This window comes from Camponotus vicinus, unplaced genomic scaffold (genome assembly GCF_025532165.1).
Source record: "Camponotus vicinus isolate PSW18456_S1 unplaced genomic scaffold, iyCamVici1.0 SCAF_4, whole genome shotgun sequence".
Lineage (NCBI taxonomy): Eukaryota > Metazoa > Arthropoda > Insecta > Hymenoptera > Formicidae > Camponotus > Camponotus vicinus.
The window spans coordinates 13162419-13188660 of record NW_028141976.1 but is presented as its reverse complement, the minus strand read 5'-3'; the positions used below and the strand labels follow the sequence as shown (position 1 = coordinate 13188660).

Below are 26242 nucleotides of genomic sequence, written 5' to 3'. Positions count from 1 at the left end.
GAGTAATCAGGGAGAGATGAGGGATAGGCGTCCTTGCTCCGAACTAGTCCATAACTGTACGCATGGACGTCGTGGAGAACCGGTAATGACGTGAAAGTGCATCCACGAGTAAGAAGGTAGGTAGGCAGGCAGGCAGACAGGCCACCGCTCTCCTAGCAGTATCGCCACGTTCAGAACAATTCTCTGAATCGTGGCCGCAGTACCGCTGGAGAAATTCTCTGCCTTTCGACGATCAAAGTGCTCGCCTGACTGAAGTGGCAAACATTTCGTTCATCGCGCGATCGTTCAATCATTTCCTTTCTTCGAGTACGTTTTCACCGTTGTTTCGATTTACGATTCGGGTCATTCGCACTTTGTTTTACCAATACGCATCAAGGCGAAAAATTCTGAATAAATTTCAGTGAGGTGATTTTGATGAAATTTTGTGAGAAACGTAGTATTGAGTGAAAAAGTTGGAATTTATTTGCATAGCACGCTTGATAAGGAATATCGAAATACACACACAACAAATTTATTATATTCTAAATGTTATATGATAAAGCAAAATTAAAACTGAGATTATATGATTTAATGTGTAAAAAGTTACAAAAATTATTGATAACTGTAAATTTTATCTCTTGTTTATAATACATTTAAAATTTTTTTATTTATAAAAGCGATAAACATACACATATATATTTGATTCGTGAAATATGCATATCACACAAAAAATATTAAAATTACATATAAAATCTTGGCTACTTTTTGAAATAGAAATGAATAGTTGAAAATAACGAATAAAATTATGAAAGAAATTGGTATTTCTCCCAAGGGTGTTAAAGATTTTATAAAATAAATCTTATTTTTATATATATTCTTATATATACAAATTATATATGTGTTATATAGAAAATTAGTTGTGTGCGTATATATATGTGCGCGCGCGTGCGTATGTGTGTGTGTATAAAACTCTTTTATATTCTAGATGCATTTCTTCGCAGACTTCTCAATTTCTTGTTTTATTATTTAATGGATTATTATTTAATTTGTATATCTCGAAATATGATTCTTATTTTGAACTACTCATTAAGCTAGATGTTTGATGTATTTTACAATTGAAATGATATCAGTAGCTTTTGCTTGCCTTTTCTAACTTTTGTAATCAAAAGATTACATAAGTAAATATTCAGAAATTATATATATATATATATAACTTTAATATTATAACATTGTCATATGTAATTTCTGAAATTTTGAACATCATAAACATTTATATTACTGTTTATTGCAAAACTAAACTATTAAATTGCTCGATGCTTTTTTACATATAACAGTAATATGCAAGAATATATTATTTTTATAACATGTGTAGACTATTTGAATTTCTAAAACATGATTAACATGAAATAAGAGTATATAAGAGAAATTTTTTGTGTTAAAATAATTAAGATAATTTTGCTTTTTGATCTAAAACTCTTCATGCCAAAAGATAACGGAAGTTTTAATGATATATAGTGTTATTTACTTGCTTTTCTTCACGCGGTTTCGACACATATATATTTAATATGAGAAGTAGATTTATAAATTTGATACAAAATAATTTTACAAAATAATTTTTTTAATCTTTTCGCTTTAAATATTTTTTTTGCAGCGATCGAGATGCTAATATCTTTGGTCGTAATAGACAAGTGAGAAACATACAAGAAATGCATCTTGTCAATATATAATCTTACAATTTCTAAAAACAAAAACAGAGAGACGAGAAGAAGATAATTGTTTCCGTGTAGCTATCCAATACCGTTAAGACACAGAGAAAAGAGAATCCACAATGATCCTCATGACTCTTCGAGTTAATCAAGTTCTGGAGAAGTGCTGACAAAGCTCGTGAGCGATCATAGAAAAATGACCGTCGCGATGGAGCATAAGCGGAAGAGTTCGTGGGACTCGAAGGTGAGATTCGAATATGTAGCACACTTTCCCCTTTCGTAGTATATGCTCTCTTCATTATCCTGTCGCATCATTAATTAGGGAGTGGGCCCTCATGCAAAAACATTGTGACTCGAGCAATGAACCGGGTGGAAAACGCAAAGTATTGGAATATGAATTATACGGAAGAATACATCATTATAACGAAGATATTTAATGAAGTAATGGAATAAACATTGTGTTTACTCGAGATATTTACTAGGTTTTTCAAAGAATAAGTCTCAAAACTTCCAATTTTAAAAATAGATATAATTCAAACCAAACGCAAATATATATGTTCAATTCTAAATTTGTATACATTTTCTCTCTCAAATTAGTCATTAAATAAAATCTTGACAAATGTCTCGTGCATTTCCATTGTTTGAATTTAAAGTCCATTTTGGCAATTTTATTAATTTTGATACTCGAGTAGAGAACGGTGTAATATTGCTTTGTTACTTAATACACATTGTGCTTTCGTCTCATTGTTAACGTTTTATAAATTTTGCAAAAAATTATTTTAAAATAGAAAATGGTATACTCTCCTTCTCTCCCTCCCTCTCTCTCTCTCTCTCTCTCTCTCTGCCTCTTCAATTATTATCTAGAAATAATTGCGGATTTTGCAGGATGAAACATGGAATAATAGCTTTCATAAGTTGCTTCAGGCTGACACTTGATCTCATATTTTGCTCGACAAATTAGTGAGTGACTGAAAGAGGAGAGAGAGAGAGAGAAAGCGCAAGTCTGATTAATTTAATTAACTTTCACGGTGTACATTAATATTATATTTTTTTACTTGCGAGTAAAATGCACGGAATTAATTCTATTTTTAAAGATCGCGTCACAATAATTTTTCAATTGTAAGAAACAGCATTTTTTCATGAATGAATGAATTGCATAATAATTTAGATAAAAATTGCACATCAATATGTACATTGATGTTCGTCTTCGTTCTTTGATTAATTTCTCCGATTAATTTTTTTACACTATGATATGAATACATAAAGGCTTTCGAAAGATCAGCGGGATTGTGTCGTAAAGGTTTAATTGAAGCGATAATTTTTAATTTGAAATTTATTTTGTCAATGATACTGATTATGAATATAAACATATTTATATGCGAGTAATTGTGTCATGCTATTTAGTTTACTTTTTTCTCATTCTCGCGATAGCAGAAGTCTTGACTCATATATTCGTTCGGTTTTCATCTCCACAGACCACTTGATCTTGTGTGTGTGCGTGTGTGTGTGTGCGGCGCGTGTGTGTTCTCCCTAAGTCATGAATAAATACATACGCACTCGGCAGCAAGTTTACGAAGAACTAGGCTGGCCGGAATGAAGTGCGTTGGGTTGGGTCGTCTGGGTTTGGCCATCTGCTCTATCCTCGATACCGTTACTTTACAAGAGCACCCGACCGCACTTGGTATTCTTTAAGATCGCACGTGACGCTTGTCACCGTCTCATCGGTCAACTTTAGATGACGTGGAATGACTAGTGTAATCAGTCATTGCATTTAGCGTAACTTGATTATCGAGAAGCATCGATCTCATATCTTCCTATATCGGGATTGTTTATTTAACTATATTAAATAATCTATTTATTAATTTATTTAACTATAAAAATTCAATATAAATGAGAGACATACATCATTTAAACATCAAAGGATGTTAAAAACTACTTTACTTAACGTTGAAGACATACTATTTTTCAATGTTTTTTTCTTCCCTCCTTCTTAGTTATGCGAAATAATTGAGATACAACAGTTTGCTGCATAGAATACGCATAGATATGCCAAAAATTATATTGAATAAAGTTAATGTATCAGAAATAAACTATTATCATTTTTACAATTTCATTGCTTTTCATTGAATGATAGTGTGTTTAGTATGATTATGTTTCAGTAGTTAATACCACTTAAAAATGTGTATGTTGTGTGTATGAGCGTGCGCGCGTGTATGTGTGTGTGTGTGACTGTGAACGGATTGTAATTTAAAATGGCCAGAAACTCGTTCCTAGATTCTTGCTCTTTTGGAAAGGTGTCTTGGTGTTTGGTATAACGGTTATAACGGTCAAGAAAGTCACGAAAGAACAGTAGCTTCGATGACGCTTTATAGATTCTTCCCGTCAGATTGCTGACATTATCTCTTTTAGCAAATTGATAATTGGTAAACATATTTCCTAATGCAACAAAAAGTTATGCCAGTCTTGCATTATTGTTATTATTATATATTTGTATAATCAATTTGATTTGCATTCATTAATTAGAGTATATATATATATATATATATATATATATATATATATATATATATATATATGTATTTAGGCAGTTATTAATTAAGTACGGTTGACAGTTATTTTATTGTACTTTTGTGTATATTTTTTACTGTACTTTTCTCGCATCTTATTTTTCATACATATATACGAGAACGCTATAGAATGTTATAGAGATATGAAGAAAATACAAATAACTATCAAAGTGTTCTATATTTTTTCGATGTGAATGGTATTATTAAATATTTTCATATGATATATTTATTGTACTTTTATTGTTCCTTCTTCATTTTTTAATCAAGGGACTATCTTTTAATAAAAAAAATCGATTAGAACTGAAAACTATGGATTGGCATAATTAAAATATTGTTGCGAGATATCTTCATTATATCTTAATATAACCAATCAATTTAAATTATTTTCCTAATATAAACGCTTTTCCCTCGCTCTTATTAATTTATACTTAAATATAAATTTTTCTACATGTATGAATCCTTCTACATTTTTTTATATGTGTCTTCATACAGAAGTAGTACATTTGATTCATCTTTTCATTATCGAAAATGGAAGTAATCTTTATTCATTGGAAAAGCACTTTAATAGAATCTCATTGACAACATTTACACAACGTTCATTTATAATAAATCGGTTAATTATTACCTAAGCTTATTGTACTGGAACTAGAAACGAGTCCGCATAAACTTTCATGAAACTTTCTGGAAAGTGCTTTTCTATCAGCGAGATCTAATTTTTCTCGGTCTTCGAAGTCGTTGACCGCACCTATTAACGGAAGAGTTCGAAACACTGTCCAGTCCAAGCGTGTCTTAATCTCTTCCTATAATCGCTACCGAAGCACTACGTTTATCCACACTGAATTCTACTTTCCAATCTAGTGCGTCTAGATCGAATCAGCTCATCTCAAGCGCGAAACGGCCCATTATCAAGATTGACACGAAACTCACAACTACAGTCAATCACATCGATTTACTTGGTATTTACATTTTTCTCCTTTATGGACTTTCTTTCTTTTAGAAATACACTGATTTGCTTGTTTATATTGTTTACAAATAAAAAACACTAACCTTGCGTTCAATGATCAATCGGAAAACTAGGGTCACTAGAAAAACGCACGCAAATTTATAAGTAGCCCAAGTCGGAGACTTTTGTATTTTTGTTCTATGTAAACTGCATGAGAGAAATAAATATCCGATTTTAAGTTATATTTTCTAGAAATATTATTGTATATATTATTATGTTCGTACAGAGAAAATTCTTAATTATTATGTATAATATATATGTAGGTATGTATATTATACATTTGCTATTATACAATTGCTAGAAAAATTAAAATTAAAATATGTACATAAAAATTTTTAATTAAAATTAGAAATAAGAAGTATATTAAAAAAACAAATATTTTTTTTAAGGGAATAAGTCTTTATAGAAAATGAAGGAAATTTCTTTTAAATATTAGAATATATGTGTCTTCAATCATTATCCTTAATGCATTATTTTCTTTTCACGCTAATAAGCGAACTCTAGATTTCTTTCTCATAGAAAAATTAACTTATTTTTATTTTTCTGTTTTAATATAGTCGCGTAAATAATTATCAAATACTTTTACTTTGTAAAAGTCAAGCGATGTTTTTTTATGAGAGGAACATTTTTTATAGCTGTTCTGATTCGATTTATTGTTTTAACAAGCTTCATAGGGTGCATGTACAATAAATATATTATGGCTGTGTTACAAAATTCACTGTCAGTATCTATAGTGTACGTCACGTAAACTATAGATTTTCAGTACTGGCAGTGAATTTTGGAATACAGCCTAATATGTATAAAAAAACAAAAGATGATTTCCAAAATATTAATGCTAAATTAAAACAGCGCAAATTCTCGTAATCTTTGGCTTTAATATTCGCTAAAATTAATCTTTCTACGACTATTGCAATTTTTAAATAATGATTAAACGAAATTTGTGTGAGTATACTAGTAGCATTGAATACTTACAGATTATTTTTATATTTAGACAAGCTTGCTAATAGTATGTGAAAATATTTTTGCGTATCATCTTTTTTCTAATTGTTTTTCTTTTAAGAATAATTCTTAGATCACACTTGAGCATAAGTTTTTTATGTTTCTTTTAATATATATACAATGATATAATATATATATATATATATATATATATATATATAATTATTTTATACTATAATTATTTGGTAAAATGTAATCAATTACATAATATTAATTACATAATTTAATTTGTTTTACCATGAATTATGTAAACAAAATTAGAATAAAAAATTAAATATTTGGTCATTTACAATAGTGTTTTTAATATCAAAATTGATGTAAAGCAAATAGAACTTACAAAATCTCAGCATTGTTCGCGAAGCTGATATCCACGAACGAAAGGCAACTTCTCGCATTCAATTCTTCTGCTATTGCCAGTTTCATAACAGCATAGTGCACATTTTTCTAAGTTATCCTTATATAACTCTATAGACTAGAAGAAAGTTTCCTCCCAACGTGGTTTTGCGGTTTCGTGAGGAAATATTTTATATACATAGATGATATTATATTTTGCGAATATATATTTTATGTCGTGAAACGTAATATATATATATATATATATATATATATATATATGTTAACTGTACATATAATAAAATGTGTATACAGGCAATACACAAATACATACACAAATACATGTATAAACATATTAAATCATACAAATAGAAATTCTTTTAATCTAATTTGAAAAAAGTTATTTTAAGATACAGAATTTGTATTTTATACACATATACACAAATATTTATACATATATAAATATTTTACACAATATAAATATTTTATACACGTATACACAAATATTTGATAAATATTTATTTTTACATAATTATACAGATCTAAAAAAGATTTGCGATTGGTACATGTTGTCAAGATCACTGCATAATCTTTAAAAGTTCTTACATAAATGCTCATATTGTTTATTAAAAAGGTATTTGCAAAATGACATTTGTTTCGTACATTCGTTTATTCATCATTCGAGATTTGCAATACAAAGTGAGATCTAATCGTGCAGTTCCAAATGAGTTTCTAACTTTGATAAATTTCGCTTTGTGTATATAATTGTAATCCTATTTAGAATCGTATAATTATAAATCTCATTTTTATTTTTTAATTCATTAAAGAATAAATATTTAAATAGCCGAGAATTTTTATTAATAATTTTTTAATCAATAATAAGAGCGAAACGATTAAATATATTGAACGTTACTTAGAATCGTGATCTTGACAACATATATCAATTGATAATTTCTTGATTTGAATCTTTTTTTTTAATTTAATTGTATGAAAAAGTATATACATATATTTATTAAATACTTTTTCAGTACCTCTTTTTTGCTGTATATATAGCTTATTGTCACAATTTAACTGTATACATACTTTTTATTCAATATTCTTTTCGTTTCAATATTTTATTCTATTCGTTATAATGTACGAATTCTCAAATTATTAGATTTATAAATCTAAGGAAGTTAATAAAAATGCATTAAGTTTTTATTAAATCGCAAATTCTTCTGCTATATTTTAATAAATTTACATATATTCTGTAATTATGGAAAAGTATCCGAATCTCTTTAATTCTCATAATTAGATAATAATTATTATAGCGTTACATTGCACTCCGAAAGTGATTGAAAACAGAATGATAGCTATGTAATATGCGTATTATTATGCTTAAGCACAATTCCCATATGTGTACGAATCGCATGCGAAAATCGATTGACTTTCACGAACGTCGTTTGAATATTCACTATTACTCAATATTTAGATCGCCGCTAGCACTTTAGCCGACAGTCATTTAAAGATGAATTTTTTAGTGCATACAGAATGTTATACTTGATCTCAATTTTAATATATATTGATATGAATACAATCCATACTTGTTATATTTCTGTGTGTGTATGGGAATAGGATATTTTGCACTATTTAGGTGAGTTTTGACCTTTAGTTTTATGTGACCTTTGTAACAGCTACACTATCCAGATATTCTCGGTTGTAATCCTTCTCGTCGGAGCGTGTGCCAGGCGTAGCATTTGAACGAATGAAGGAAGGCGTAGGCATATCGCGGTGCCTATGCGATTATCGTGTTGCGCGCGTTACATGCAAAAAAGATGCAACAAGGAATGATTACACGAGCAGTTACACATATTCTTAAATGCACTCGTTGACCAAGTCATGTGGATTTATTGATAAAGCATACGCAATAATGCATGCTCGTCTTACACGCCACAATCATAACGTGTGTCACTCGTATGCACACATATGCGCGCGTACTTATAAAGTTTAGTTGCATAATACAATTGCAATTAAAATAACACATAAGATGTTAAGGCTATGGATATTTTCATTTTATTCATTTTTACCTAATGCGCACACGCACACGCACTAACAAAGTTACTAAAATTTTTTTATTCTTTCTGGAAAATATTTATATAAATATTTTTCTTTCTGAATACTTCTATTTTTGTATGTCATTGAAAGCAACAAAGACATTTTAAGTTGTATCTTTACTTAAAAATGATTCATCCTACATAATTTGTTCAAATTTGCAGCTATATTGTAACCGATTCGGATCTTATAGTGTCTTAATTCTGAGGCGGAAGCAATGCGATTGTTAATGCAAGTTGCGTTACAATCATAGTAATCCCTATTTTTTCGAAGTGATAAAAATATATTAGTGGAAGGAACGGAATGTTTCATCAGCGGAGAAATACCGCCCACTATTTACTAGATATTATTTACTAGGTATTATTTTATAGTTTGAGCGCGCACAATACTCTTTGCTTTCGTAACACTCTCTCTCTTTCTCTCTTCCTCTATATATATATATATATATATATATATATATATATATATATATACCATTAAGACTATTTTATTATAGAAAATATTGTCATAAATGTATAAGAAACGTGTCAAATGTAATATTTATAATATAAATGACTCGAGTTACATTGTATAATTGGTATAAAGACTAAAGACAATTGTTACATGAATAATGTAAATGAGAAAAAATAATTATCATAATTAATATTTACCTTATTTTTATAACTTTTTGATTACATTTGATATACAGTTGATTATTTCCCTAATAATCGATATATTATATAATAATTATATAATAATTATTATATAATAATTTTACTTTAGTCTCCACATTTATTACATTATATACCTATATGTTCAATTATTTTTGAGAGAATTTTTTCAGAGAATATTATAAGCTAATAGAAATACAAAGTTTTGAAAAAAATTCTAGGTAATTAATTACATTAACGGACATTTCGCCGATGACCTTGACCTTTACATATGTGTTGTAGGAGTGTGGATGCTAATTAATTTTTCTTTTTGTTTTATTTGACGGTCTGTTATAGTTTTTGAGATATTTAACAAAAAAGATTTTTAACAACAATCAATAAGAAGGAACTATTATTTCTTCCCCTGCGTCCCAACTATCGCGTTGTGGCTCTTATGCCAATTTTGATTTAATTTTTATTTATTTATTTGAGTCAAATTCCTAATTATTAATTAATAATTTATAAATTACTTACCGCATATTGTTGCTCCGTATGTTGTCCAGTGCTTTTTCAGACTTGCTTTTCTTCTCCTTTGCTATTTCTTCGTTGCACTCACATTCACTCCCGAAAACAAGATTAATTAACGTTAATTATATGCGCAACAATCGTGAGACACTTTGCACGGCACTCCCGATCGCGTAATAATTACAATTAAAAGTTTAGCAAATATTAATTATAATTATCATAGCGAATTATGTTTCAATACTAGTCGCGATTGCGTTTTATTGTTAGAGAGAAAATTTGATAATATACGAAGTATTTCGCACTTTACTCCTTGAATGTTGTCGTGCGAATGATATCAAGGCCGTGACATGTAAACACAGCGCGTCATACGCCGAGGCCGAACGTATTATTGTCTATTCATTGCTGAAATATTTTACGTACTTTAACATATACACGGAATATTAAAGTGTATAGGAGTGTTTTAGATTATATAGATTAATTAAATAATATTTGTTAAAGGATTGATGTATCACGAAGCTTTTCATTATGTTAATTATTTCGATTTATGATTCGATTGCTTTGCTTTTGAATCTAAATTATATTTAAATAATTGAAAAATAGAACGAGATAAAGCGTCGCGATCGAATTATATTTGATTCTATAAATATCATTAAAGTAATAATTTCTGTTTGTAAAAATCGATTTCACATCGAAACTATAATTTATTATTTTAGATTTCTGTTTCTATACGATTCTTACTATATGTATATATGTATATCACATATGCATTAACATTATTGATATTGAAAACACGAATATATCTTCATTCGTAGATTTCAGTGAGTACAGTGAGCACCAGAAGGTTCAGCCGTGCAGGAACACCAAGCTCGATCCTATCATCCGACAGCGACATCCGTTTCACAAGAAAACTCGGCAGTCAGTATCGGTGCGGATGCTGCGTCCTTGCTGCTTTCTTATTCTTCCTCCTCTTCTCGGGTGTCTCTATATATCTTGGCTGTAAGTACATCGTTGCAAACATTGCAACAAATAAATCTAAAAGTCTATATAAGATATATAAGATCTATATAAGATCTATATAAGATCTATATAAGATACATATAGAAAATAACACATAATTATTTAAAAACATTCTAAAAAAATTATCCCGCTTTTTCTAACTTTTTTCACAATAAATTGACATTTAAATTTACGTACTGATGTTGACATTATTTTTTGATATAAAATCATTTTTGACCAATTGAATAATATTTGATTCGTGCTAACAAATCTTTTTGACAATAATATATTTGAATTGAAAAATATTTTTATAAATACAAAATCTAAATCTTAAGTTTTTTTAAGATTTTATATTAAAAAAGAATATTATATATATATATAAGAATATTATATTAAAAAAGAATTTATATTAAAAGAATTTATATTAAAAAAGAATATTATATATATATATATATATATATATATATATATATATATATAATATTCTTTTTTAATATAAAATCTTAAAAAAACTTAAGATTTAGATTTTGTATTTATAAAAATATTTTTCAATTAACGAGAGAAAGAGAGAGAGAGAGAGAAAGAGATTTGCCTTTATAATTTCTCGAAGAGAAATGCAAGTATAGAAATAAAGAAATGCAGGTATAAGGAATAAAATAAAATGAAATCTCGTTTTTTTTGCAATCTTAAACGTTATCCTATAAAGAAGTTGTTTGCGCGATGCATTCGAGATTCAAGATGCACTCACATGATGATTTTTCTTAGAAAATAAGTATTTCACTAAAGAATTTAATCGTTTCATAGTGGATACATGTACGCATTTATTAGTGTAATGATAAATCATATACCCAGCAAACACCAAATAACAGTTATATAACTGTTAGTTATAATTTCCCACTCAACAATATAACTGCTACATAACAGATATGTTATGTAACTGTTATATTGTTGAGTGGAAAATTACAACTAACAATTATATAAATGTTACTTGGTGTTTGCTGGGATATGATTTAATATATACACACATACATTGTATATATATACACAATACCATCGCCGTTGATTTCACGTTAATCCTGGAATGTGTTGGAACATTATTTTATTTATTATTTTAATATCATATACTCACCTAGAGTATCATATACTATCATATAGTTTCATATACTCACACATATATACATATTGAACATTTACCGAACTGTGAGACATTTTCATCACATGAGCGTTCGCCCCACTTTCACTTGCCATTCTTATATGTGTATGTATAAGCGTAAAGGGCACTGATGCAAATAAAATTATTCTACAGTTAACCGGCAATCGGCAGCCTAGCGAGCATGAAATTATCTTGGCACATCATGATCGTTTGCCAAGACGACGGATATGTTTACGATGTATGAATCGCAGACTATAAAGTGCGATTGGCATCGATTCACCTTGTTTAAATGATTGACGTTTTCTTGTTGATGCACTTCACCTTGATTAGATGCATAACCATACACGCGATATATATTACAACAAGCAAAATGCGATGAAGAGAATTTTAACTGTTATTAACTGTTGTCTCGCGTAATATGTCACATCTTTAAAATTATTAAATGCAAATTGATTATAAAAAGAAAATAAAAATAAAATAAATTCCCAAACTTTCTCATTACATAACAAATTTTGTAAATTTATACTCATATGTTTGTTTTATATATATTATGTATATATATTTTCTAGTTATACAAAAACATATGTGTGTGTGTGTGTGTGTGTAACTAGGAAAATAATGCGATTATAACAATAATAGCTTTTATATGACTAAAATTTTCTTTTTGGCGATAATATTTTTTTTTAACTTTTTAATAGAACAATATCAATTTTTTAAAGTTAATTTTTATTATTGCAAAAATGCTGATTAAATTTTTGATTAAAAGTATATACTAACATTTTCTTCGAATACTCGGTTACTCGGTCAGACCGTTATACGTACGAGCAAAAGACCTCAATGGGCTTTGGCCGCATCACCTTCTTCCTGCTTTCCATTCTCTATTCTCCAATCGTATGATTTTGATTAAACGTGTATATTTTATATTCATCTCTCGTGCTATAAATTTTACTGTAGTGCAATTGTCTTATAAATACATTGTCAAAAAAATTGTTGCAAATTAGTTAAAAATACATCGTGCTTAATCTCAATTAGTTAATTAATAAATGAGTAATATACATATACATATTATTACAATGAGCAGTACGAGCTAAGTAATTTCTATCGCCGTTTAAGTTATGCTTACGAGCTAAAGGAATAAGAGGTCATGAAAGATATTGCGCGCGTGCCGGTCCATTGAGGCTTTCCAGTTGGTAAACGTTATAACGGTCTGACCGAGTTGTTTAGTTGATAGATATATGCTTAATCCAGCGCTCGACCTTAAAGGTGGGGATCCGTGTCCTTGAAGTATTTTGATCCCGCGACACTAACCTATTCTGGATTTAACATTATAATGCCGGACAATATATAATATATATGTAATGATAACTTCATTTTAAAAAATTAATTCTTCGACCTCTTATGTATTAAAAAGATGAAAAATCCACTTATTCCAATTAATGAAAAAGCATTTGTCTTTTCGACAAATAATATTTTATATTTTTTACATGTAGTAGAAAAACTTTTACATATATATACGTTATAATAAATCTTTTAACATTTCTATATATATTTTAAATGATTAATAGCTAAAATAATAAAACACAACTGAAATATATGAATAATGCGTGATATACAGTGTAATTTAAAATATAAAAGCTATAAAAAGGAAAAGAAACACATTAATTTAATATTACTAAAAGATTGCAAGAAAGCAATTAAAATAAGAATTATTAAAGAAAGCTTTACGATTATCTTTCTTATTATTTTCACAAATATTTAACTTAACAAAAAAATAAATAAAAAAATAAATATTACATTAAAAAATTATTTTGCCACTAATCAAGCTACTATGGGAAAAAAATTTCCTTTCCGTGTCAAATGGAAAGGTCTCTATGGGCAATTGCGTGCTCCCGATTTGTCTCATTTTACTTAAACGCACGGAAAATTAATCGCATTGATGCTGCAATTAGCGTTCGAAAAGAAATTCTTCTTAATATTTTTGACACGATTTACGCGCTTAACTATATCATTTATCGATTGCACATATATTAGAAAGTTAATTTGTGATATATTGCAAGTTATAGTAAGATAAACTACGCACAATTATAACGTTCTAAATTTTTTCTTGTTTACTTTGATCGATTAAGACGGCAAAACTTTTAATGAATCTATTACAACGTAGTTTCCGTATTATTATTATTATTTTGTCTACTATTATTAGTTATTTTTTTAACAGATTGTAATTAACAATAATTAATATTAATTTTTTTGTTTCTATCTTAGACACGTTTCTTACTTCGGATCCACCAGATGATCAAATATTTCTCGCAACATTCCGAGTTATCAAGGGTGATTCTTTCACCGCGGAACTGGCAGATCCTTCTACTGAGACTTTCCGGATACGATCGCGAGAATATCGTGATCGCTTTAATCTTATCTTTCGCCGCAGCTGGCTAAAATTATCATTTCTTACAGCAGATGTTTTAGCGCTTGATGGGTAACACAATTTTATTATTACAATTGATAGGGCAGCCAATTATTTGACTCTTACATTCGCTTGTAATTATTTCGCATTGGCTAATAAGACTTAAAGATATTAGAAAAGATTAGCAAAAAGTTACATACGTAAAATAAATTATGCAATAATATTTAATATGGAGCATATCGCGTAAGGGCAGAAAATTGCTGATTATGAAACCTTATATACCATAAATTTGATTGGTCTTTCTATTCGTTTCAAAAAATTGGTTCTTATATAGAAGGAAAAAGCTAGCCGATATAATAGAAACTGATGAAAATAGCTGAGGGCTGTATACAGGAGAGAAATCGGACGATATCGCTTAACTTTCTAGTGCGCGTGATTTCACGACATTTATTGCTTTGAGTACGCAACGAAATGTTATTGTAGCTATATTTATTAATAATGTATTATTTATCAATAATATCGTGCTTAAATTTGTAAATTACATTGATTTATTACGAATTAACGACTGTTTACAAATTGAGTTGCACTACTAGAATCGCATTGTGTTTGGAATTTTAAAGAAAATTATAAAGAAATTATAAATTTAATCTCTATTTCGACAAACTCCTAAAAAAATTACAAATGCTTAAATTTTTGAACAAATTAATACAATTTCTTATATAAAAGAAATATTGGATATTTTACAAGTACAATCATGCTATCATATGTTCTTTTAATATTAAGAAGATTAAAATAATTATTTTGACTGCTAATGATAATAAATCTTAAAATATTATTTATTTTCTAATATATGTACATATATATTTTATACTTTTATATTTTACATTTATAGGGTGGAAGGGCGCGATTTGGTGGTGCATTTCGATATTAGGTTCGATCCACGATATCAGACTATAACTACTGGAAATATCGTAGACATACTGTCTCGGGAATTAAATCCCGAAACCTCACGTTATCTGGCGAATCTGACAATAGAAACGAAAAGTCTCGATGTACAAGAAAGTCTGAAAGCTCTGAATGCGCAAATTAGTCCACAATCAACCGTCTCGACATTACCGCCCACAACGGAAGCGCCTCCGCCAAGAAAGTGTAACAAATTGGACTTGCCTTATTGTAAACATCTTCCTTATAATATCAGTTCGTATCCGAATGTACTGGGTCATAGATCGCTGGCAGATGTCGAGGAGGATGTTATTGCTTTTAGGTATATTCTTCTGGACTAAATAAGTTTATAATGACTCAAATAAATTGCGAAGGCGAATTTATAATTACTTAATTTTATGTAGTTTAATTCTTCAAGGAATGATGTAGAAGTAATAGAAGTAATAGAAATCATGAATTTCATTAAGCTTTTGGAAAAATAACTTCATAAGAAAACCTATTAAAATTAAAATAAGAAAATTTATTAACAGATGAGAAAAAATAATTTTTAATTATATTATTTTATATGTAAAAAAAGAGTTTTATTCTTTTCACTGTTAATTATAGAGACACTTTTTATAAGGCACAAAAGAATTTGTGTAATATTTGCCAAGAGAATTAATAATAAATCCGTCTTTTTATTACATGTTTAAATTGATATAACGATAATCTTACGCATTTTATAATCTAATCATACATTGTGAAATTAGAGAACTAGTGGACGCGGAATGCTATCCATTGGCCTACGACTTTATCTGTCAGGTGCTGCAGCCTGCATGTCAATTGAGTCATCCAGAAGATCTGCTACAATTGCCTTGTAGAAGTTTTTGTAGGGAGTTTTGGAATGGATGCGGCAATCGTCTTTCTGAAAAGATAAAACACGCCTTGGATTGTTCCAACTTTCCAGAATATGTAGGTCCTGGCAGTTGCAGACCAAAACCAGGTATGATTAATTGTTAGAAGCATCGTGATAATATCGTTATTATTATAAGCAAAATCTTTCTTTATCTCTTATAAGATAAAGCAGTATTAAAAGCAGTATTTTATGAATTAATTAATACGAATGAATCAATATGTAGGATGTGTGCAAGCACTTCAATCCAAAGCTTTATCTCCGAGAATTTGCGATGGCGTGATCGATTGTCCGGATTTATCGGATGAAAAGAATTGTGCCTATTGTCGAGATGGTTACATGCATTGCGGAGTGGGAAGAAGCTGTATACCGCATACAAAACGATGCGATGGCAAAGTGGACTGTCCGAATGGTAGCGATGAGAAAGATTGCCGTAAGTAGTATAAGACAAAAAATATGTATTAAACTTATTTTCAATACAAAGATAATGTTGAATAAATTATTGAAAATAAATAAATCTGTTTCAGTACTTTTGGCGCCGAGCGTTCACGTATTAAAATCACAATCTTGGAGCACACCTCATGTCGCAAAATACAACAAAGAGGGTTACGTTGTATTTAATGAAAAAGGCACTATTGGCAAACTCTGTACAGCAAATTTAAATGCTACCCTACCAGAAACGGAAATGGATAATGTTCTTCAAACGGCAGCGAGTTCATTGTGCACTTTGCTTACATATACGTAAGTATTCTGTACTTTAATACTATAAATACCTTTTCCATCATTTCATAATTTTCAAGATATAAAAAATGGAATAGAAAAAGCTCCGTTTTTACAGTTTTTTAAGTTCAAATAAGTTCATTAAGTTTTACAGTTCAAATTTTTACTTTTATCGCCTTTTTTACTTTACGTAACTTTTATTGCGCAAAATTCATTTAGTGTGACTTTTTTCCTTTACAGTTATTATTTTGTAATTATCAAAATATTTTTTGTTTCTATCTTGTTCTATTGATTAGCAACTTGAAAACAGATAGTAATTATTGTTAAATACATTTGCTTCTCTTTTGCAATTTTATTCACTAGTATTACTTTTAGAGTTATAATTTTGATTTGTGTAGTATAATCATAATTTAAAATTTACTTATTTTTTTACATTTATTTTACGTATACTTGAAAAAGAATTTTATGATTTAGAAATAATTATGTCCTGTAATTGTTTTCAATATAGTGGCGTGGCTCTTGTTGAAATAAGAATTGATGATGAAGAAGATGTCCCGTATGTGTATATGGAAGATCCATCAGCACCGGAAATCACTTTCGTCAGAGCTCCTTGTCCTAGCAAGGAAGTTTTGTACGTTCGCTGTTCCGATCTTGGTACGATTTCTCTATTTTTCTAATATATTACATAAAATAAGTGTATTATCTTAAATAGAGTGCACACAATTATGCACATTACTATATATGTATACATATGTATAACTGTATAATTTGTTATATTGTAAATTTTTACCAACTTTATTTTTTTCTTTTCATTGGAAAAGTAGAATGCGGAATACAACCTTTACGTGCAAACAGCGATACTCAAAGTCTTAATAAGATGGCAGAACCGGGCGATTGGCCGTGGCATGTTGCACTTTTCAAAGAAGGTGTTCATGTTTGCGATGCTACTCTCGTAGCAGATAATTGGTTGCTCACAACTGCGTATTGCTTTCAAGGGTGAGTTTAATATATTTATAAAAAAGATAATTTTTTGTATTAAAAATATTTTCTTACTTTATATTAATATCGTTACACAAATACACATAAAATATATTTTTTAAAATTTTAAACAAATTTATTGGTTTTTTTTATAGCCAACCCAAAGCAGAATGGCTGGCCAAACTTGGTGTTGTACGACTTTCGAGTACATCACCATGGCAACAAGAACGTAGAATTGTTGGTATGATTAAATCACCGGTGGAAGGTACGACTGTTTTGGTAAAATTGGATAGACCTGTAACGACCTTCTCGGATTTCGTGAGACCGGTTTGTCTGCCCTCGAGCGAAGACTTACCGAACAATACATCGCAATGCAACACTCTGGGTTGGGCGAGAAATCGTACGTTTCCTAATCGTTACTTGCCTATAATTGTTTAAAATTTAGAGAATTTAAAATACTTGACATTCTTCTTGAAACATTAACAATAAACTTTAAAGAATAAACTTGATATTATCACGATATATTTTGATAATGTATTTATTAACGTATTTTGATAACTTAAAATAAATATGTACTATTGCATATCATTCCGACAATCTGAATAAAGAATTCGATTAAAATTTTTTCCTGTCAAATTATAGATAATTTTGCAAAAATATATTTATTTTAAATTATAAATATATATATATATATATATATATATATATATATATATATATACATGTATATATTTCCATTATTTCTTTAATTATGTGAAAGATACAAAAAATTCTTGAAATAAATATGTATAAACAAATATACAACAACAAATAAATTCTGTTCCTTTTTTTGACAGGTGATTTACTGCAAAGAGTACAATTGAAACATAGTGCAATGGAAAAATGTGAAAATATTAGTATTCCATCGGTGAATAGTGTTTGCACTGAACAGGCATATTCTATGGATGATTGCAATGTAAGCCAAAAATTATTTACATAGACATGTACTTTTAAATACTTTCTATTCTCCTTTTCAACTATTTAAAAAGAAACTATTTTACATTGTAGATTCTAAATATCAATAAATTTTAAACAACAGACGAAATTTTGATAAATATATAGTATAAGTAGCATTTTATATCATTAAATTTTAATAGGAAGAAGAACTTGCTGGCAGTCCAATGTTGTGTCTTCAAGTGGATAGTCGAAGATGGGCGCTGACTGGTATTGGTAACTGGAGAATAGCTTGCTCAAAAGATGGCATCGAAAGACCTCGATTATACGATAAAATTTCATCACATATCGACTGGATTAAATCTACCATTAATTGAGAGCTCTAATCGAATTACTTAGATAAGACACTTATCTGATAAATATTCATTCGCAAACAAAATATATTCTTGATTAAAAGTTGAACGGAAAAGAAAGTCTATCGCAGTCCAAAATTATGACCTATATCGAAATTTTAGAAATTGTTATTAAATGATGTTATTAATATGCTGATATATTTAATCGTATCTGTTTTATACGAGTACATGTTACTATTATTAATATATGTATAATTTTACCAGATAAAAATTTATCTTTCATTAATCACTGAAACGTGTAATTTCGTTTCTGTTCTTTTATAAATGTAAATATCTTCTTTCTTAATTTAAAACAAAAATTCTTTGTGTTACTGTGGCATAATTTTAATTTATTCTTTTGTTCACATTTATTTTACTATATGTATACATAGCTGTTTTATACTTTACTCTATTCTAATTAAGTATTATATTTTTAGTTTATTATTAGTACTTACGATGCAATTATATGTATATTTGTAAGATTGTTTGGATATTAAACTCTCTCAAGATAATAATCCGATTTTTTATTACAATATAGATACATGAAGATAAATTTGAGAGCCAAATGCATAAATGTAAAGCATAAAATTAAAAATTCATTTAATATTTATTAACAAAGGGGGGGGGCATATAATAATGGTAATATAATAATAATAAATTAAAATTAGAAAAAAATTAGAAATAAATATGTAATAATACATGTTTTGACTATCTAAAAGTGGACTGCGACATGAAAAATCGTGCGACCAAAATCAAATTAATAAGATACAATTAATTAAATGATGAGAATAATTAAATGTGATAAGAATGAATGAAAACAATGTGCTATTAGTTATATTCATTGTTAGACTGAAAGACTTTTTAAACACCTCGGCAGTTCTGTCTTTAAGCAGTAGATTCTTAACATATTTCTTATTTTATATTAATAATATATGAACTGTATCAAATTATATTTCGAGCTATGTTAATGTTACTTTTATATGTAATAATAAAACTTATTAATTATGCAGAAGAATTTAAACAAGTAAATTTGCTAAAAAAATTTATATTTATGCAACACACAACATATGCACAATAAAAAAACATAGTAATAAACAAATACATAACAAAAATGTGGATAATAAATTTGATGTATTTAATAATCATTAATAATAATAATTTTTTTTAATTTGTAATATTTGCATTACATACATTTTATTCTTTTACTACTGCATCATTCCTACATACGTGATATGTCTCCTTTATAGCAAATATAAAGATATATTATTACGTGAAATTGATTTCGCTGTGTATACAAATTTTTAAGAAAATATTTTAAAATTATAAATTAAAATTAAAACTAAATTAGTACAAAATAAAATGTTGATTGAAGAAAAATGTACGTATTGATAAATAAAATTAATTTTCCCGCCAATGTAACAACGTCTGTGACGTTATGCTACTTGACGCGAAGCAACCAATAATTGTGCAGAGATTCACCTCACATGATTTGCGCTGTAACTTGTGCGCAGCAAAGCGGGAACGTTGCTCTCCAATTGGTCGTATACACGCATTTTGGTTCTTTAACGGCGCGCATATCGCTTGTAGGAGCAGCCATTGAGCTTTTAATATGTTAAAAGCATGCTCCCGGCTCGCGACGCACGCAATGTGTCGGCAGCACGTGCGTAGGAAACACGCGACAAAAATTAAAAATGCCCGGTTATTCATCCATTGGGCTCAATGGCGCGAGCGATAGTTATCTTCTTTTAGAAGATGGTAGTATATTTTTGGGGAAACACTTTGGTGCCGATGTATCCGTTGATGGTGAAATTGGTGAGTTCATACCGAACATGTGCTTCTTTTTTACAAGTCGGAGCAAGTACGCGTACACGTGCACGCTGCTTTCTGAGCAAGCCAACTTGCTGCGTGCTCCGTAAAGTATTATGCACAATTCTTATGAGATAAGCTCTTTCGTTGTGAAACGAGAGAAACTTAACGATATTCATATTGTGAATAGCAATAAATACAGTGGCATCATTGCTATTTCTATTGTATAACTCTCACAACTGAGAAATTTTTATATACTTTAAGCATATTTATGAGCAGTGTCATTGCTTAATATAAATATGCAAAAATTAGATTTTAAAAAAAGTGTTGTAACTTGGAAATAATACTTGTAATAGTTAAATACTAATTAAGACTAGGTTAAATATTGATTTATGCAATAGAAGATTGTTTTTGATGATGATTTGTCAAATTATCACAAAAATCTGTAATTATAATGAAACAACAGATTAATTTAACAATGTAATATAGATTGTATTTAAAGGCAAATTAAATCAATAATCGTCGGAATGAATAAATTAGAATATAGAAATATTTAAAATTGTAGGTGAATTTTTTTATAGTCATTTATTAAATACTATAAATAATTTGATGCTGGTCATTAATGTAAATTAAAAAAAAATTTAGCAAAAATTATTCAATTCAAACAAATCTAAATAATTAATGCAGAAAATAATGCATTAAATAATTAATTAATAATTTTATCCATATCACAAAAGATTTTTATTTGTTAATTAAATCTTTGTCAGACATATATTATACATATAATCATCTTTTCACAACGTAAATATAATTTTTTTGACATTTAAGATGTAAAAACGTTTTCGAGATTGTCAATATTATATATATATATATATATATATATATATATATATATATATATATATATATACACACACACATATATATACAGGGTATCCCAAAAGTCCCGGAACGGTAGAATATTTCATAAACTATGCACTTTAGAAAGAAATGTTTCAGACAAAAGTTATATGGCTTGAAGGGGGCCATAAGATGGTGTTATTGGTTTGACCTTGAAAAGTCGTTTGAAGGTCACGTGAAGATCACCTTTAATTTTTTAAATGGGACATCCTACATACTTTTACATATTCTTGTAGCTTGTCTCAAGAGCTTTCCAAAACACTATAATAAAGTATTTTTTCATTGAGTACTTTCCGAGTTATGAAGCTTGAAATCATTTCTTAATTTTAAACTGTAAAATATCTTGTAAAATATTCATTTTTCGATTATCTTACCTTAATACTTTTATGTACAAAATAATGAGAGGAATCAATTGGTGTAAAGAAAACACATAATTGTTTCGAAAAAAAAAATGTAATTTGCAATTAACAATTACATTTTTTTTCTTAAAAATAACTATGTGTTTTCTTTACACCAATTGATTCCTCTCATTATTTTATACATAAAAGTATTAAGGTAAGATAATCGAAAAATGAATATTTTACAAGATATTTTACAGTTTATGTAAAATTAAGAAATTATTTCAAGCCTCATAACTCGGAAAGTATTCAATGAAAAAATACTTTATTATAGTGTTTTGGAAAGCTCTTGAGGCAAGCTACGAGAATATGTAAACGTATGTAGGGTGTCCCATTTAAAAAATTGAAGATGACCTTCACGTGACCTTCAAACGACTTCAAAGTCAAACCAATGACACCATCTTATGGCTCCCTTTAAACCATACAACTTTTGTCTGAAACATTTCTTTCTAAAGTGCATAGTTTATGAAATATTCGACCGTTCCGGGACTTTTGGGACACCCTGTATATATATATATATATATATATATATATATATATATATATATATATATAAATTTTTTTTCTACTATTGTTCTAACAAACAAAAAAGAAAAAAACAAAAAGTGTTTCTATCTTAAATTGGGAGATTATAACGAGTGAAAATAAATTTATATATATATATATATTTTCTTTTTAATAAAAAAAAACTTATTTAAATACTATACACGCATGATTACAATATTGTTATGATGAAAATGGATGAAAAAATCAATGTATCTGTGTTATAAAATATATTAATTAAAAATACTTTAGTTTTATTAACAATTGATCTGTTTACGAACAATATTGCAATATTGTCTATTAGTCTTTTTGTTAAATTGTAAATTGTAATTCTGAGAAATAAAAAAAGAATAATAATACAGTTTTTGAATATACATTTAGATAATAATTGGACTTTGCGATTTCTTGTTTACATTTTATTAACTTTCAATTTAACGTTTTAGAATGTATATTACATGATGTAATCGTCGTTAACAAGTGCTGACATTAAAACTGATCGAATTCAAAGTCCTCGATATCCGCGAGTACATTTCCTTGCGAGATATAATTACGATCAATAAAATACTACTAATAACATATATTATTTTACTATTGTTAAATTTTTACTTGTCCTCGTAACAATACAAAATAAAACAATACAAAACAGGAATTATATAAATTTACTTTTAAAAATAAATTTATTTTTATTAATTATGACAGTATTTGAGAAATATATTTCTTTTAAATATATTAGATTTAAACATAAATATATTGTACAAGTGAGATAATAAAGCGTATATATTATGTATACATATTTATATATTTCGTGCATATATAAGAATGTGATTATTATTTTTTTACAGTCTTCCAGACTGGTATGGTCGGTTATTCAGAATCACTCACGGATCCTTCTTATCATGCTCAAATTCTGGTGCTAACATATCCGCTTATAGGAAATTATGGTGTTTTTGGTAACGAAAAGGATGAGAATGATATACCATAGTAAGTGATCGCAACAAAATTTAATTTAGCTCCCGTTAACGAATTCATGCATGAACAATGTTAATTTGTTATATATTGCATGTAAATCGAACGAATCAAAATTGTCATACAGCGTAAGAGTTTTCTCTTTATGCTATATATATAATAATATAAAAAAATATTTTTTATTATATTCAAAGTACAATAGACGAAATATGATAATAGTAAATTAATATATTACTTAGCGCGTTTGCAAGAAAAGGCAAAACTGTTACAGCGTTGATGTAACGCTCAACTTTAACAATAACAAAGATATTTTTTAGATGCATGCAGAAATTAGTAAAAAGAATTAAGACATATATACATATATGTACGTATATAAAGCAACACATTAGATATAAATACATAGCACATTTTAATAATATTTTAATCATTTAGTTTGCGCATTAATAGAAAATAATAATAAAAAATGTTTATGGATTACAGTAAAAGTAATATACATATATAGAGATTATAAATATGGTATTTGAGAGGAGAATATTGAAAATAATAATTGAGAGAAAAAATACTAATGTTTAAAATATTAATTTTGACATAGCTGGTTCGAGTCTCACCGCATTTGGGCTGCTGGTCTAGTAGTCGGAGAAATTTGTGAAAAGCCTAGTCATTGGCGACAAACTAAGACGCTATCCACATGGATGAAAGAACAAAATGTACCTGGGATATATGAGATTGACACACGAGCATTGACAAAAGTTATTCGCGAGAAAGGTACTATATTGGGCAGAATAATTTTTGGTCAACCACCTTTAATGACTCTGCCAATAATGCCTCCAATAGAAGATCCCAATAAGAGAAATCTTGTTGCGGAAGTTTCTTGGGTAATATATAACATTTCTTTGTATAAAGTTCACTTAAACATTCGAGTGTTTCTTGTCTATATTGAATAATTTTAAACTTTCAATTTTTGGCATTGTCATGCTTGTTATAACTTATTAAATAGGACAATAAATAATTTACGAACAAATAATTTAGTGTTAAAATGCCAAATTTCTCTCGCACATTAATAAAGCTGCAAAAACATTAATGCAATTTAATTCATGTTTTTATATGGCATTACACAGGCAATACTTTTCTTTCATGCACTCTTTATATATTTGTGATTTTCAGCCGACCTCAAATGTATATCCAATATATAATCCGAATGGATATCCTCGTATATGCGTGGTTGATTGTGGATTAAAATATAATCAACTGAGATGTCTACTAAGACGTGGTGCTCGTGTGGACGTTGTACCATGGAACTATGATTTGGGTGTTGCCGAATATGACGGTTTATTTCTTAGCAATGGTCCGGGTGATCCCAGCATGTGTCAAGTAACAATAAAAAATATCCGAGTAGTTCTCACGCAAAAGAAGAGAACACCTATTTTTGGCATATGTCTTGGACATCAATTACTATCCATAGCCGCTGGTTGTATTACATATAAAATGAAGTACGTGACGATATAAATCATGTCAATACTACTTTCATCAGATTAACAAATGTTATTTGGAGGACAGATTCTCGAGGCTGTGATAAATTATAGTTTTTACTCCAAACATTCAGATCTTGATATTTCCTTCCTCTATCATCATTCGAAATATTATTGTTTTCTCATCAAAGTTCAAATATTTTCCTGTCATATAATACAAAGTATAATAGATTACTGTTATGTAAGCAATGCCATTCATTTCCAGCTATGGCAATCGAGGTCACAATCAACCGGCGACGCATCATAGTACCGGACGTTGTTACATGACTTCGCAAAATCACGGATTTTGCGTCGATGCGGCCCAATTACCATCCGATTGGGAGGTGCTCTTTACTAACACTAACGACAATAGCAATGAGGGTATAGTTCATTCAAATCTGCCATATTTCTCCGTTCAATTTCATCCGGAACATACAGCAGGACCTGAGGATCTCGAATGTCTCTTCGATGTATTTTTGGAAAGCGTGAAGGATGAAATTGAGGGTCATCCTTGGATCTCTATAAAAGATAGGCTCACTCAAAAGCTAATTTACGAATCTCCGGCTCTAATTACATTCGAACCTCGACCTAAGAAAGTGTTAATTTTGGGCTCGGGAGGACTCAGCATTGGTCAAGCTGGAGAATTCGATTATTCAGGCTCGCAGGCAATAAAAGCATTAAAGGAAGAATCGATACAAACTCTTTTGATAAATCCTAATATCGCCACAGTACAAACATCAAAAGGCATGGCCGATAAAGTGTATTTCTTGCCAATTATACCAGAATACGTCGAGCAGGTACGTTGAAGTACATTTAAAAAATGCATTTTGCAAAGGCTGTTTTTATTTTATTAGCGACACAACATCGCTAATATTATAT

General features: G+C 28.7%; 2 protein-coding genes across 8 annotated transcripts in view; both read left to right on the top strand.

Annotated features, from left to right (window-relative positions):
• The first annotated feature begins 134 nt into the window (after nucleotides 1-134).
• On the top strand, nucleotides 135-19647 carry LOC145971332 (atrial natriuretic peptide-converting enzyme). 7 transcript variants are annotated; one of them, XM_083098888.1, is made up of 13 exons: nucleotides 135-306; nucleotides 1734-1929; nucleotides 10645-10828; nucleotides 14244-14457; nucleotides 15278-15649; nucleotides 16077-16309; nucleotides 16446-16652; nucleotides 16747-16960; nucleotides 17448-17593; nucleotides 17761-17935; nucleotides 18073-18317; nucleotides 18754-18872; nucleotides 19054-19647. In XM_083098888.1, exons 2-13 carry the CDS (start codon nucleotides 1882-1884, stop codon nucleotides 19225-19227), a joined length of 2331 nt encoding a protein of 776 aa, XP_082955014.1. In that variant the 5' UTR covers nucleotides 135-306; nucleotides 1734-1881; the 3' UTR covers nucleotides 19228-19647. The 7 variants fall into 7 exon arrangements, with proteins under 7 accessions (XP_082955014.1, XP_082955012.1, XP_082955013.1 ...); XM_083098886.1 differs by having other exon boundaries at nucleotides 1631-1929; XM_083098887.1 differs by having other exon boundaries at nucleotides 135-400.
• Nucleotides 19648-20855: 1208 nt separating this feature from the next.
• The window catches only part of Rudimentary (carbamoyl-phosphate synthetase 2, aspartate transcarbamylase, and dihydroorotase rudimentary), a 31687-nt gene continuing 26300 nt past the window's right edge, over nucleotides 20856-26242 (top strand). The window contains exons 1-5 of the mRNA XM_083096282.1: nucleotides 20856-21054; nucleotides 23732-23870; nucleotides 24448-24730; nucleotides 25020-25345; nucleotides 25590-26160. Coding sequence (XP_082952408.1) covers nucleotides 20934-21054; nucleotides 23732-23870; nucleotides 24448-24730; nucleotides 25020-25345; nucleotides 25590-26160 — 1440 coding nt within the window. The 5' untranslated portion in view covers nucleotides 20856-20933. The remainder of the gene's footprint in view (nucleotides 21055-23731; nucleotides 23871-24447; nucleotides 24731-25019; nucleotides 25346-25589; nucleotides 26161-26242) is intronic.